Genomic DNA, 15,450 nt, shown 5'->3' with positions numbered 1-15,450 from the left:
TAATAAATAATATGTTTGATATAATATATAGCATATAACATATTAAGTTAATATTACAAAATAAGAAAGATTGATCGTGATTGAAACATGTAAAATAATTAAAATAAATAGAATAAAGACACGATCCATTTGCACCATTTTACCACACATCTTCTCAATTAATTCTTAAATATGTCTTCAAGCATTCTTTCAGTGTTTCCAATTTTCAAAAGGGATTCTAAGTTATTTTTTCGGCGACAAAGTCTCCGATGAAGATCTGACTTTGGAACACGAAGACCTTCGAGAATTTTCAAATGAGCTTGATCCGTTGGTTAGATGGAGTCATTCTTGAAGGTGAACAGATTAGAAGAATTAATAGGCTTGTGAAGGTGTCCAACCAAAAAGAGAAACTCGTTCTTGGAAACCTGTTAAAATCGACAATGATGTCATTTTGATGATGCATGGTTCAGCTGATGTTGACTTGATGGTTGTAATCTGGTTGATCTATTGATTTGTGGAGTCGTTTTATTTGATTACCATGTTATTGTTTTAGTCATTTTATGCATGAATGTCTTTATTTTAATGTACCTGAAAGTTGCATTGAATATGAAATTAAAGTAGAATTTAAAATGGAATTTCATTTGCTGATACAAATAAATTTTATAGAGTGCAAACAATGATTATGTCATGGAGCTTGTTCCACGATTGGGAAAATGTGTTTTGTTTTAGATGGTGTGAACAAGGGAAGGATAACAGCAAATGTCCTAGATCGAATCTAATCCTATATCTTAGTCTTTTGGATCACATTAGAACCGACCATGTATTGCCACTATACTATTCATCTATACAGCTTCTATACTTAATTTATTTTTAATATTATCAGCCTTAATGAGAAATCTAATAGTATATTTTTTTCCAACAATAATTTATTTGGAGGCCATGTATGGGTCTGAACCATGAACCCAACCCCCGTGATGCAAAAGTTTGGACTACAAAAATAGCGATCATCTGATTCAGCACTGTGGAGATGTACCAAAGTGACGGTGTCAAACTGCAGTTTAACATGCATCAAGAAATCTCATGTGCCCCCGCGTGTTTGGGTCAATGGCATCCCCGAAGAGTCGATGGCCACTGGAGGTAATAAAATTGGAGAGACTTCGCTAGGAAATGGTGTTAGATGTGGAAGAATCATCACCAACATGTCCTACGATTCCTTGTCATGCCATATGAAATGAAACCAATTGAAAATTATATGAGTTGGTATAGATCAGTTACAATGCCTCATCAATTTGTATCCCAATCGATGTATTTGATCGACCCACGCACACAAGCTTCGTAATTAAATGCCTAACATCAAACCTAACAACCTTCATACCGACAAGCATCTACCTTCCAACAACCATCTTAAGCCAATTACTAATCCACCTTTAACTAGCAACAAACAGAACCTTCTTACTGACAAGCATCCACCCCCCAACAACCACCCCAAGACTATTACCAAACCACCTTCAAACAACAAGAAACAAAACCTTCTTACCGACAAGCATCCACCCCCAACAACTAACCTAAAGACGTTATCAAACTTCGAACACCTAACGCCAAGACCAATACAAGTCATACACCCAAACACAATACCAAGAGCCATTACCATACAACCAACAAGCTTATAACCCCACCACAAGAAACCTTAGCCCCCATATGGGCCCCATTAACGGACATGACCCATGCAACCCAACCTAAACCACAAGAATCATTCCCTCTAAACTACCCTGGATCAACGCTCCAAAACTATCGATCAGACATGCAACCCGTACCACCACCAACACGACCAAACTATAAAGACATGAGCAACCGACTTTTTGTCAACAGTTCAGATATGGAGTTTTTGGAAGAATTCATGGACTCTAATCGCATTGAAATCCTAGGTCCATCTATCCAAGAACCCCAACAAGGTCGTTATCTTGCATAGAATAGGGTAGGACGAGCGTGTGGAACCAGTTGTCGTTATCATCGACCGGGCCAAGGGAGATGTGTAATTTTATTTGTCGTATGTAATGATACTTTATATTAAATAATATTAATTTTTTAAAATAATAAATTTTAAAAAAAATTGGTCTAATGAGTCACATTGTATGGCGCATGCACTATAGCAGATGAATGCATGTGTCATCCCTCATGGCGCCATAACACTGCATGCGTCACCCTCGTGGCACATATATGCAAACTTGAGTGTATGCGCCACTCCCCATGGTGCACCCTCTCCGGGCAAAAAATTTTTAAAACCTGTCTAATTGCATAATTAATTTAAAAACTTAACTATCGAGATTTTTTTTTTTTTGGGACAACTTCTCTACCCATCACAAAAAGTTGGGTAGTGTACCTCCAACCAATCACATGATACCATATAAGTTTAACACATTTAATTATTTATTAAATACTATAATTGTTTGTAGTTTTCAAAACATTTTACAAAGGAGGTAACCTCACCCAACTTTTTGAGTTGGGTAGATAAGAATTCACCTTTTTTTTTTTTGAAAAACCTAATTATTGATGAAAAATTTTCTGCTAACAATAGCAAAGTTTAGGTGGAATTATGTAAGCAAATTATTCTACATCACTTAATAATAATTATAAATTGTAATTAAATTTTAAAACAATTCCATTAATATTATACAATTTTTAAAAATAATTAAAATAATCCCTTTTTTAAATATTCTCATGATATTTATTGATTTTTTTTCTAAATATCCCTTCCCATTCATGACCATGAACGCCCATTTGGACCCATTATGCAACCTCATTCAACTTCTAACTACCTTCTCTTTGGAACCATTATAATCTAGTAAACATTTTGCTAGCATTTATCTCCATATACCACCTTCAAAAATTATTAAATAGACTTTATCAGTGTCCGCAAACACCAGCCATAAGCTTCTTCATTGTGAATATATTGGTATAACTTTCTGTTTTATGAGCTGCAAGGAAAGACTAACAAACATTGCTAGCTTAAGAAGTTTGAGATAGGAATCACCACCAAAATATGAGATAGCTCAAGCACCAAAATATGAGTTTGTTTTTGTATATCTAATCAAAGTAAGAATGTATCAACCCCATCAATTTATATAAAAAAGACAAAAACACATCAACCAAATTAAATAAAACATTACTAAATTGAAAAATGAGGCATATGGGTACACTACACTGATTTCCCTATAGTGAAAAATTTTCATCTTGGACATATCTTACGGTGTCTGTCTACAGTAATGGTTAAGGGACAGAAGCATCTAACCCGTGAAGTCTAAACGTATTTTCCTCGGTATTTAGGCTTTTGATCCTTATTCTTATAATCGCCAGCCTCTGTTAAATGAGTGTCCGCGGGACTGAAAACCGCAGAATGAAGATTACCTTCTTCTAGCCACTTCACATGGTTTTCTCTAAACTCAAGGTGTTTTAACCGAGCTGCCAAATTTACTTCCTCTGTGTAAGGACCGATCTTAACCATTGTCAGTAATATCCTGCAATATCGTGAACTAAGGATCTGTTCAGAAGAAGAAATCAGTTTGAAACACGGGTGCTCCGGGAAATGATTGTGTGGAGATTCTTCTTCTCTTAAAAAAGGATAGAAAAACACAAGTCTTCCTCCTATTACAAGCATCCTGGCAGCAAGATCAAGTAAGTCATGCACACACTCGACTAAACTGTAAGGTGCAGTTGATGGTATATGATCGGTCCGTTTGTCGTCAGGAACAATGTAAGGTTCCACGGCTCCTTTTAGTAGCTTCCTACCACCAGATTTGCGTCCCCCGGCTCGTACTCCATAAGGAGGGTCACATATTATGGCATCAAACATCTATAAAAACAAAAAACGAAGTTATCAATAATTTTAAATTAAAAAAAATAGTTCAAAAATAATGCATAAGTTTGCATCCATTCAAGTTATTTTTGCACTTCACGACTAATAAGAATTTTCTCTCCCATTAGATTGCAAAAAATATAAGACGAAAGAAAAAAGACGTGAACTGTTTTAAAAAAAAAAAATCACCTCTTTCAGTCCTGGACGCCATGGAGGAAGGTTGTTATCAGCCCTTAAAAGACCAAGTGGCATTGTCAATCCATACTGTGAAATGTAAAAGCTAGTAAGTTTATCAGAATGAGATAGATAGTGTAATCTACTAATCCTAATGTATGCTTTATTCGAAGCAAAATCAGTCTATAACATTATAACAGCTACTAAATTCCAACTATACAAATACAATATTTTTATTAGCGATAAAACAGATACGAGAGTGTTTTGCAAAGATTACCTGCTTAAAGTTACTCCAAACATTACAGTCAGGACCACGTCCATCACGTACTACCCTAATGTCAATGTCAGCACCCTGAACAATTAAGATCAGTTCTTGTTAAAGAAAATTAACAGCATGTATATTGATATGGTTTTTCCTAGACGAAAAGAATAGTAAAAGAAGAAAGGAGAAGCAGACCATGGTCATTGCTCCATAATGAGCTGCTGCAACAAGAATACTTCCAGTTCCAACAAAAGGGTCATATACTAGTTTCCCAGGAGTAGCTAGTGCTTGGTTGGCCATTAGAAAAGCTATCTCAGCATCCATGGCTGTTGGCCCAAGATAATTACGGCTTTTCAACTCATATGTAGGTATAAGCTTCCTATCAGAACCACCAACTTCACGACCAAAAAAGATTGTCTTTTGGGCAACTCGAGGAAGACCATTACTACCTTCAGAGTTATCAATTTCTATTAGCCAGAAATTGTGATCTGGGTTTCTCAAATTTACCTTTCCCTGCAAACAAAATAGTGCTCGGTAAATTAGAAACTTCAAAAAGCTTAATGAAAATTAAACTGCCAAATCTTAAGAGACTAAAAAACATAAATTCAATCAAACAGGAATAGAAAACACATAATTCCCGCAAATTTTCACATAAGCTATAATGTGGTTTTGTCGGCTACATGTATCAACTTCCACCATTATGTTCTATCCAGGGCCAAAAATTTATCCAAATTGTTAATATTGAGATCTTTAATAATTACTTCTCTTATAGTTTTCTTAAGTCTTCCTCTACCTCTAGCTATTTGATTCCTCTCCATGTGATCTACTCTCCTTAGTCCTTACCACAAAATCTATAGGTCTTCTCTCTACGGTGAACAGAAAATACTTAAACTACATTCTACAAAAACTGAAAATCAGTGTAGTTAAATAGCAGCTAAAACGGCGATATAGCGTAGCAGAATTTGTACAAACCGTTGTTGTTCAGTAATACACTGTTTAATACAAAATATTATCAAATAGCTAATACAGCACTATCACATAGCAGAATTTTAACAATCTGCTATTCACAGTTTACAACAAATGTCAAAAACACAAAAAGCTTTTTTTGAACCACATAACATCAAAAGTAAGAATAAAATCAACCGTTTCCTCTGCATTCAAGTAAATATCTCAAATTTCACAACATTTTCCTAATATACCAAGTTCTATTAACACAGGACCGAAACGACAATCTCGTAAAGATCATAACTTTCAATGCAATAAATCAGATTAAAGGACACCAAACCTTGAAAGGAATATAAGAAAACCCTTGAATAAGTTCCTTTTGCTCCTGTTGACTAATAACCCTCCCAAAGGTATCAACAGTAATCCTGAAAGTGCTGTTTGAATCCAAGTATGGCAATTTTCTCTCATCTGGATAACTCATTATAGAATCCTTCAACTCCTCATAGTTACCCCCGTCACCCCATACCTCATACATTCCCTTCACAAGTATACCTACAAAATCACCACCCACGAAAAAAATTCAAAATTTACACAAACCCACTATAAAAAAATCAAAAATTTAAACAAACCCGCCATAAAAAATCAAAACTTTAAACAAACCCACAAAAAAAAAATTGAAAAATAATTAAAAGGGCTAATCCAAAATTAACAGTAGAAATAATCAAAATGAAGAATGAAAAAAAAAAACTGACTTCGGCTGGCAATGTTACGAGCAATTTGTTCAGAAGGGAGATTAACCAAATGGAAAGGAGAATCAGGGTGGTGATGTTGAGGGAGTTTCCATTGCAATTTGGGACCAACGTCGTCGTTTTGGTGGTTTTCAAAAGCTCCAAATAGTTCTGCTAAAGATTCAACTTCGGGTTTTCTGTAATCCAAATATCTGTGAAAGAAAACGCAGAGATACCACATGGTTTTGATTCTCCGGAAATTGAATGAATGAGTTTGAAGTTGAATGCAGAGGCAAAAATGATTTTGGGGGGATTTTGGATTTTGTAAACCCTGCTCAAAACCCTCGTATGAAATGGAGTTAGATTTGCGTTTCTTTTGATTAATCAAGTCTTCTAATTGACCTGTAGCCGTTGGATTTATATGTAAGGAAAATATGGTTGGTTGAGATTGAGAGATTGGTTGGAACAAAGTTTAATGTACTCAAAAGTATTTTAACAAGAAGAAACAAATTTTATTCTTCATTACATATTACATATTTTGTACACTAAACTACATTTTTGTCTTTTATTTTTTATTTTTAGAATTTTATTTTCATTTATTTTTAGTTTAGTTTATTTTTATAACTTTTAAAAATTTAATATTTGTCTTTATATTTTTAATTAATCATTATAGTTTTACGGGTCACTCGTAAGAGCCCATAATGAAAGGTTCAATAACAAGTCTCACATAAAAAGAAGCGTAGAGCAGGTGAAGACTTCACCCCAACCGTAGACATGTGATCTCGACCTTTATCGTATTTTTCGTTGTTGGATCTGATAGGATGGCAACTCGCATGAGGCGTTGTGTTTCATGGAGACAGTTTTAACCACTCATACTATATAAAGCATAACACGCGTTATTTCAGATATTCTCTCATTCAAATACTTAAATTACTTTTTCACTCATTCATTGACTTGGACGTTGGAGTAATAAACTTGCAAGTCTACCCCGCTCTATTGTACAGTAAGCTCACTCCACAACATTAGAACTATATTTCATTTGATCATCGTCGAGTTGTTGTCGACTGAAGTAGTTGCTCACCTATTTACCATATTAGGGTGGAGGCAAAAGGTAAATAGATAGTTGATTCCAAGGGTGGCCTAGGTCTGTTTTACAAGGGCCTCACTATGGTCTCAATTGTACTCATTAAACAGTACAATAAGAGACAACCCCTAGTTGTGTAGGGTTGTCTCAAGGTTTTAGAATTTTCAAATGTCAAGAGAGCCCATCCATGTATGGTAGTGGAGAGATCTTATGTGTATTTGTGAGGGAATTTTATTATCCTTTGTCTCCTTCCATAAATAGAGTATATATAGGGTGAAAAATGAACATGATCGCTCCATTTTGTCCCACCGTGCAAAAGCTTCCAAAAGTACGTAACATACATTATTGAGGGTGAGAATCTAAAATATTTATCTGCCCCCAAAAATAAGGATGGGGTGGGGCAGGCATGCAGGCCTTACACCCCTAAGGGCTAGAAGTTACAAAAAAAATCTTGTTAATACTAGCGCCTGCAAAAGCTCTCGAAAAACGGAGGGATATGGGCTTATTAGAGGGTGTGGGTCTAAAACCTTCACTCATATTGCAAAAAAAGTGCAAGAAAAATAGTCATGTATGGCAGGTCGGGCCCTTATTTTCCATCCTTAATATAAAACACCCTATGTCTTGATCTTAGGCCCAAAGGAGAGGTTCAGGTCAATGATGAGTGAGAGGGAGACTGAGTCCTCCTTACAATTGTGGGAGAAGAAGTTATACATCATTCATTGACCTATTTCATGCGTGCCACATATCTCACCACCTATATTAGTGGGAAAATGTGACTTGACTTAGGCGACTAAGCCTGGGGCAGGTGTGACGACTAGGTATGGGTGCTTCGAGTCAGTATTTTGTTTGGTCATCCTGTAATACGCTTGTTGAGCGTTTGCCTAATATTAGTGTAATTGCCTTGTTTGTGTCCCTTGAATTATTCCTCCAAGTACCTAGTAAAATCATCCCAGTCCACTAGACATTCTAACATAATACATATCAGGACAACATAAAACATAATTCAACAAGTCTTTAGTATGAAGTCTTCAGCTATGAATCCAACTTGTGGGATGAGATACTAATTTTAGTGGGTTCCTTAGCTAGAACCATCTAACATATCACTACCCAACTACCTTGGTTAAGGCATAACTTTTATTCAAGACAACCCATGTATCCCCTTAGACCTATAACGACTATCTCAATACATTATCTTCCTTTAAAGATCAATTTTCTAGTACATACTATAAAGACCGACAATCCACTACAAATGAACTTAACTTGATTGCATGATAAATTAGATATCATCCAATTAGAGTATTAGAATAAATCACATATTCATTTACTAAATGGTCGAGATATATCACTTGTCGTATAATTGAGTCATTATGATAAGTCACATATATGCAAGACCAAATTACCAGGATAAATCGCATATCCTCCAATTAGAGTATTGGAATAAATCACATATTTCTTTATTAAGATTGTCAAGATAAATCACATATCCTTCAGTTATGTCATCGGGATAAATTTTATATACTTTAGTTAGGTTACTAGATAAATCATATATCATCATACTGGGTCATTAGGATAAATCACATAATCTTATGTAATCTAGCAGTTGCACAAGATGTCTTCATATATCCATTACCTCGTACATATGTCATCCTAAGAATTCTACTACATCATCAAATAATGAACAAGTTTTAAATATTTGAATTTTAGCCTTGAATGTATGACTTGAGTCACAACTCCCTTTGTCTAGAATCAAAAGGTTTTTGACTCAAATTATGATATGTTTGACTCAAATCGTGGACTAGTTTTCAACTTTGGAACTATGACTCGAGTCAAGTCTTTATTTGACTTGAATCACATGACTCAAGTCAAGAAAAGTCACGAATTGAATCAAACATGCTAAAATCTGATTTTTCTTTTCTTGACTCAAATTATTCTCTCACTAGATTCAAACAATTATTTTTTCATTTGACTCGAATTAAAGTGTTGTTTTACACATATTTTGTGTCTTATCTCTAGCACATACAAAAGCTATAATTTTCTCTATAATTAATAACTTTCATACTTATTGAAAAACCTTGGGTGTTTTTTCAATGACAAAACTTTCTCTCTCAAAATAACCTTGAAGAACAACTTTTTCTTGTGTTGATTTCTTTAGTGTGAATAAGTATTATGTGTCATTTTTTTTTTAAATTCCATCTTCAATCTCTAGGCAAAAACATCATTGTTGAGTATCGCTCAACTCTAAAAGAGAGTGTGAATTATAGTTGTGAAGTGATTCATTAGGTGGTCTAATGTTCTTTTGAATATTATTTGTTTTAGATTGAAAAAACTGACTATGATTGTGATTTATATAAATTGACATCCAGGTAGAAATAAAAGAGTTTTTTTCTCAAAGAGGTCTTGGAGTATCTAGCTCATTCAACAAGTTCAAAGACTTGGACAAGGAAAATTTGGTAGGGTCGAGTGAAGTAGAAAATTTTGGTAGGGTCGAGTGAAGATTATTGCGTATGAAATATTGGAGTGCTTTTTTTTAGAAGGTGGTTCAATTCAAGATTAAAAGTCTTGAAGGATCTGCACCCTAGTGAGTCGTATACAATAAAAGGAGAATCAAGATTCAGATTTGTGTTTCTTAGTAGTTGTCTTTCAGTTTTCTATTTCTTGTGGTTATTTGTTGTAACAAAGGACTCTTGTAAATTTTCATTTAGTAAAAGGCTTAACTATTATTGATGGTTTGCATTAGAGACTAGACTAGGTACAAGTAATAATTACACACTGAACCATTATAAATCTCGGTATAAACTTTCTCTTTTAATTTTTTAATAGACTCTGCATGTTCTTAGATTTTATTTTCTTTCTAGTTTGCATCTGATTATGTTTTGTTACTTATAGTGCGCACCAAATGGGCCCTTAATGTTTAAGCTTATGTATGTATTAGACCTAGTATGCTAAACATTTATCTCTAGCAATTATTTTGGAAAATGTAACATATATTGTTGTGTCAATTAATCCAATTATATTAAAATGTATTTGTTGTCATCTAATTGAATTATTTACCATATTACCAATTAATCCAATTATATTAAAATGTGTTTGTTTTCATATTTTGGAAACTCTGATTTTGAAATGAACTTTTATTGTGGAAATGTCTATTCCACCCCTAGTTCTAGATTATTCTACGCCCACATTTTATCAACAATTGGCCTCATATTTGGTCTTTTGATCAATTCTTGTGACTTAAAAAATTATGAATATGGGTAAGGACAATCTGAAGGGTGCATATTATAGAGCTCTTATATTTAAGGGATAAAATTACACATATTATAAAGATGCATGTATGTACACTTGATATCACTGTTTTAAAAATTAAATTGGACTAACTAGTCGAACCGGGAACCAGAAGGGTCATCGGTCTAGTATGATTGTTGGATCAGTAAGCTATTAAACTAGTGGAAATTGGCCAAAATCGGTAATAATTGACGGGTTAAGGATCGGCCATTTTGATATTAAAATATTAGTAGAACATTTTGTTCAAAACTTATTTAAATAAACTTTCCTTCTTTGAAATTAAATTTATTGGACAATGCAATTACTTTGTTATGTTGTAATTAGACATTGTTCAAAAATTATTTGGATTTGTATTTTGTACTATTTTGTTGTGCGTGATCATTATGTTTAGAATTTGAATTTAAAGAATGAACTTGTGAAATTATGATATTTTAAAATTTGAAATTTTGTAGGTGTCGTGATTTTTTTAGAGTCTGAGTCATTTGGTTTGACCAATTTAATAACTATGCATTTTTGTTATAGAGACCGATTATTCAACCGAGTTATCCGATTTAATTCAATTTATTCATGTGGTTCGATTTGATGATTGGTCCGACTTTTAAAACATCGCTAGATCTTAGTAGATTAAATACTTTAGGTTGCTATCGAGGACAATCATTTTGTCCCAAAAAGTATCTTCGATGGAGTTTCAGTTAATAAAACCCCCAAATATTGTACTAACGACGAAACTAAGAAAGCTTTTATGATTTGAAAGCAAGAAATATACTAATTTTCACCGTGAGCGATAATATGTATTTCTAAATTTCAGATTATGAAATAACTAAGACAATGCAAGATGCTCTCCAAGTTCTCAATTAGGAAACTTAAGAGTCAAGAAATCTAAAATTAACACTTTTATAGAGGAGTATGAACTCTTTTGTAGGGAACTTAGAGAATTGTGGCTTCCATGCAGATAATGTTCTTCTTCATTATCAACGAGTTAGAAAATTTGGAAAAGACTTTATCTAATCAAAATTGTTCTAACAAAATATTATGGTTATGTGTAGGAAATGGCAATCCAAGGTGATTTCCATAAAAGAATCCAATAATCTTATGATAATGGACATATTTACTTTTTTTTGGAAAGCTTACCAAGCATGAACATGAGTTGAAAAGACTCAAAACAAGTGAAACAAATGTAAAAAAGAAATAACATTTTAAATAGGAAAATAGAAACATATCCTTGGAGGCCTCCACTTTAAAGACCAAGTTAAAGGAAAATGAAGAGAGTAGCATGCGGATTCTTCTAAAGAAGTTGAAGAGATGATTTTGTTTGTAAGATGCTATAACAAATACATAAAGAGAAACGATCTAAAACATTTAAATAAAAACTTTGTAAAATAAAAAAAAATCTAACCTTCCAGAGAAATAAGAAGATAAAAAGAAGGAAGAAAAGCAAGTGACATGTTTTGAATGTGGTAAACCAAAGGAAGAAAGTTCAAGCTTGACAAAAAGTAAAATTAAACAATCATTCTACAAGTTCAAGAGTCGAGATAAAGGAAGAAAGTTATGCATTGCATGTGAAGAAGATGAAGACTCATCTTTTTCCAATACAAGTTCATATAAAGAAGTAACTTATCTTTATTTGATGGTGCGACACAAGCAAATAGATTTGGAAGTAAGTGATTCTAACAAATATTTTTTACTTTTTTATAATGAGTTGTCTAAAATTTTTCATGAAATGGATGATGAATCCTAAATGCTTTTAAGAAAATCTCCTCCCAAAAGAAAAAGTTTAAAACTTGAGGAAGAAGTCTTAAAACTTAAAAGTGTTTTAGAATTCTTGAAAGATGATCATGCATCTCTTGTTAATAATCACTTGCTTATTTCTAATACTTTAGAAGAAAAGGTAGTTGTAGTTGAGTGCGATACTTATCTTAGTTTAACACTTGAAATGGATAACATGAATGGACAACTAACACTGCTCTACAAATCACCTAATAAGAAAAATGCCTATGTCATTGCGAAAAATAGAAAAAAATATTTCTCATAAAGTGGTTTGTCATTATTATTGCGAAAAGAAGGTCATACAAGGTCTCAATGTCATGTGAGGATTGTTACAATTTTGAATGATATCATGACATGGATACCTAAAACCCTATACGACAAAACCCAAAACACCAAACTCAAATTGAGTCTGTGTTACTTCTTTGATATATAGTATAGGAAATATAAGAATCACAAATAGGGTAAGTGTTCCTAGTTAGTGGATCTTCATGACAAGTGAAAGAAGACATATCAAATTATATTTTATTCGGTGTGTGTTATATAAGTTTATGTTGTATACTAACTTTTCTTCTGCATTAAGTTACATAATAGATCATCTTAATTGATACGATCGTTCAAATTCCTCAATCTTATTTGCAAATTTTCATCTTAATTGATATGATTGTTCTAATTTATTAATTTGTATAACTCTTTCTCCTACATAAATGTGACTCTAAATCACACTCAAATATAATTTAACTCTCCCTTGTAAAGTTTCACCCCAATCTCTTAAAGACTTAAATCTCGAAGCATTAACATTTTTAATGCAAGTACCCTATTCTCCGATTACCATATTTTTAATTATTTATATCTAGATGGTAATCAATATTTATTAAGTGGTCTTGTTCATTAAATATTGTCTTTCTTTAATATGATATATTTGTTGAGTCAATGTGCGGAAAAAGAAAGCCGATTGTTTGACTTAGAGTAATAAATAATAATAGAATAGAATTGACAAAATGGAAAAAATAATAATTATAGACTTTAGATTCGATCGACATACAAAATTTAAAATTAAATATTAACTAAGTTAATATGAATAAGATTTAATGATTATGCACAGAAAATGTAAAATAAATTTACATTGTCATCCAATAATAATTCATCACTCAATCATGTCTTATTGTAAATTTAAAAGTTACAGTTTGATTTGACATAATACATAGCGGTGATTGATTGAAAATATAAAATAATTTATACTATATATCCTATTTTCTCATATAAATAACCAATTAATTTTTCCTTTTATAGTTGTTATTAATTTTGTATAAATAATATTTTGTGATTATTTTTTTATAAAATAAAAAATGTACTAGAATTTAATTAAAATGGAAATAATTATAAGAGATCATACAAAAATAATTTTTATTAAAGTAAAAAAGAAAAAGAAAAACTAGTGACGTGGAATTGGTAGCTTAATATAATAAAAGAGAATAAATAAAATCTCGTTTGGACTTTTCATTTTCATCGACTTACTCTTCTTTGAAAACCTAGCGAGAACTGGTTCTTGTTCCGCCCCAGCTCACGGTACTGTTCCAATTCCTCTACTCGATTTCTATTCATTTTTTCATCTCCAGCTATTCAAATCCAATCGGTTTCTTATTGTGCAAATTCGCCTAGAAAAATCGAGGATGGTATTAGGTTTTGTATAATTCGTGTTAGAGAAAATCTTAGGGTTTTTAGGTTTTCTTAAATTTGGGATCATTATAGATATATAGATGTATATAAGTTTTGAATTTTTATTATTCTGAGAGAATTTTAATTTTTCTGCAATCTTAGATCATTTTACATATTTCAATTAATTGACGGTTTGATGTTCCTAAATACATCAAACAGTCAATTAATTGAAATATGTAAAATGATCTAATATATATATATATATATATATATATATATATATATATATATATATATATATATATATATATATATATATATATATATATATATATATATATATATATATATATAGACTTGTTTACTTTCATGTCTTTTGGTTTACAAGGAGTCCTATTCTCTTAGCTTCTTGCTTGAGGTTAATTGGGTTCATTGATTCAATACCTATAGGTACTAATGCTTGTCTTATGCAGTTTATAATGGCAGATGAGGATGAGTATCGCTGTTTTGTTGGTGGCCTTGCATGGTCAACATCGGATAGAAAGTTAAAAGATACATTTGAAAAATTTGGCAAGCTTACGGAGGCGAAGGTGATAAATATCAATTTAATGGTTTATGCTGCACTTTTGGCTTGCATCTAGACAATTTTTTTAATCTTTTGTTCATTTTTATGTTAGGAGTAAATTTCAATATATACCGAATCTTTTATTAGAAAGTCATTTAAAGTTTAAACAAGATAAAAGGAAAGCAATGTAATATGATCAAGAATAAAAAATTGTTTTTTAAACATTATATTTGATTTGGACAATTGAAATTGTTAATATTCTCTTTAATTTTATTTTGTAAATAGGTGGTTGTTGACAAATTCTCTGGGCGTTCTCGTGGTTTTGGATTTGTTACATTTGATGAAAAGAAAGCAATGGAAGATGCTATTGATTCTATGAATGGGATAGATTTAGATGGCCGAACTATTACGGTCGACAAAGCTCAACCTCATCAAGGATCAGGTAGAGATGCTAGAGATGATGGTGATCGCTACCGAGAACGTGGTCGTGATCGGGGTGATCGTGACCGTGACCGAGGTGGTCGAGGATCCAGTGATGGAGGATGCTTTAATTGTGGTAAGCCTGGTCATTTTGCTAGGGAGTGCCCTAGTGAAGGGGGAAGAGGAGGGAGGTATGGTGGTGGCAGAGAAAGTAGATACGGTGGAAGCGGTGGTGGTGGTGGTCACTATGGTCCAGATAGAAATGGAGATCGTTATTCTGGAGGTCGTAGCAGGGATTCGGGTAGTCGTGGAGATTCTGGAAATGATCGTTACTCCCGTGATCGTGATCGTGCTGGACCATATGAACGACGTGGATCTGGAGGCTTTCGTTGATATACTTTGGTCTTTTCATTGAGGTATGTAATGTGCATTGATCTATCCTTTTTGCACTGTGTTTTCTCGATTCTAATGAAATTTTAATTGTGATATTTTGCAGCTTTGAAATCAAAGAGGTTGCTGTTGATGCTTATCTTTCTTTTTCATTCAGAATGTTCTGGGATTGTTGTTTGGATGGACCAATGATACCGGTGTTTTGAAATGCAATACTTGGCACCTTTGTTAGACTAATTAATGTTCCTATATGCCGATAGTTTGGTCTGTTGAAATCTAATGACATACCGTTGAATTCGATGTTGTGCTCTATGCTATCAATAATTGCCGCTGGTTATCTTGTGA

General features: G+C 32.9%; 2 protein-coding genes across 2 annotated transcripts; one reads left to right on the top strand and one right to left on the bottom strand.

The window, feature by feature from the left end:
- Positions 1-3,076: 3,076 nt before the first annotated feature.
- LOC131607755 (uncharacterized) lies at positions 3,077-6,316 on the bottom strand. Its single transcript, XM_058879719.1, has 6 exons — positions 5,966-6,316; positions 5,554-5,765; positions 4,464-4,781; positions 4,284-4,358; positions 4,022-4,096; positions 3,077-3,829 (listed from the first exon to the last, which is right to left on the bottom strand). The coding sequence occupies exons 1-6, from the start codon at positions 6,180-6,182 to the stop codon at positions 3,278-3,280; spliced, it is 1,449 nt and encodes a 482-aa protein (XP_058735702.1). The 5' UTR covers positions 6,183-6,316; the 3' UTR covers positions 3,077-3,277.
- A 7,257-nt stretch (positions 6,317-13,573) lies between these two features.
- Positions 13,574-15,450, top strand: LOC131603125 (glycine-rich RNA-binding protein RZ1A). The gene is made up of 4 exons (XM_058875384.1): positions 13,574-13,640; positions 14,204-14,320; positions 14,581-15,131; positions 15,212-15,450. The coding sequence occupies exons 2-3, from the start codon at positions 14,210-14,212 to the stop codon at positions 15,106-15,108; spliced, it is 639 nt and encodes a 212-aa protein (XP_058731367.1). The 5' UTR covers positions 13,574-13,640; positions 14,204-14,209; the 3' UTR covers positions 15,109-15,131; positions 15,212-15,450.

This window comes from Vicia villosa, linkage group LG5 (assembly GCF_029867415.1).
Source record: "Vicia villosa cultivar HV-30 ecotype Madison, WI linkage group LG5, Vvil1.0, whole genome shotgun sequence".
Lineage (NCBI taxonomy): Eukaryota > Viridiplantae > Streptophyta > Magnoliopsida > Fabales > Fabaceae > Vicia > Vicia villosa.
Note: the sequence above shows the minus strand (reverse complement) of the source record. Positions and strands in the feature narration are given on the sequence as shown.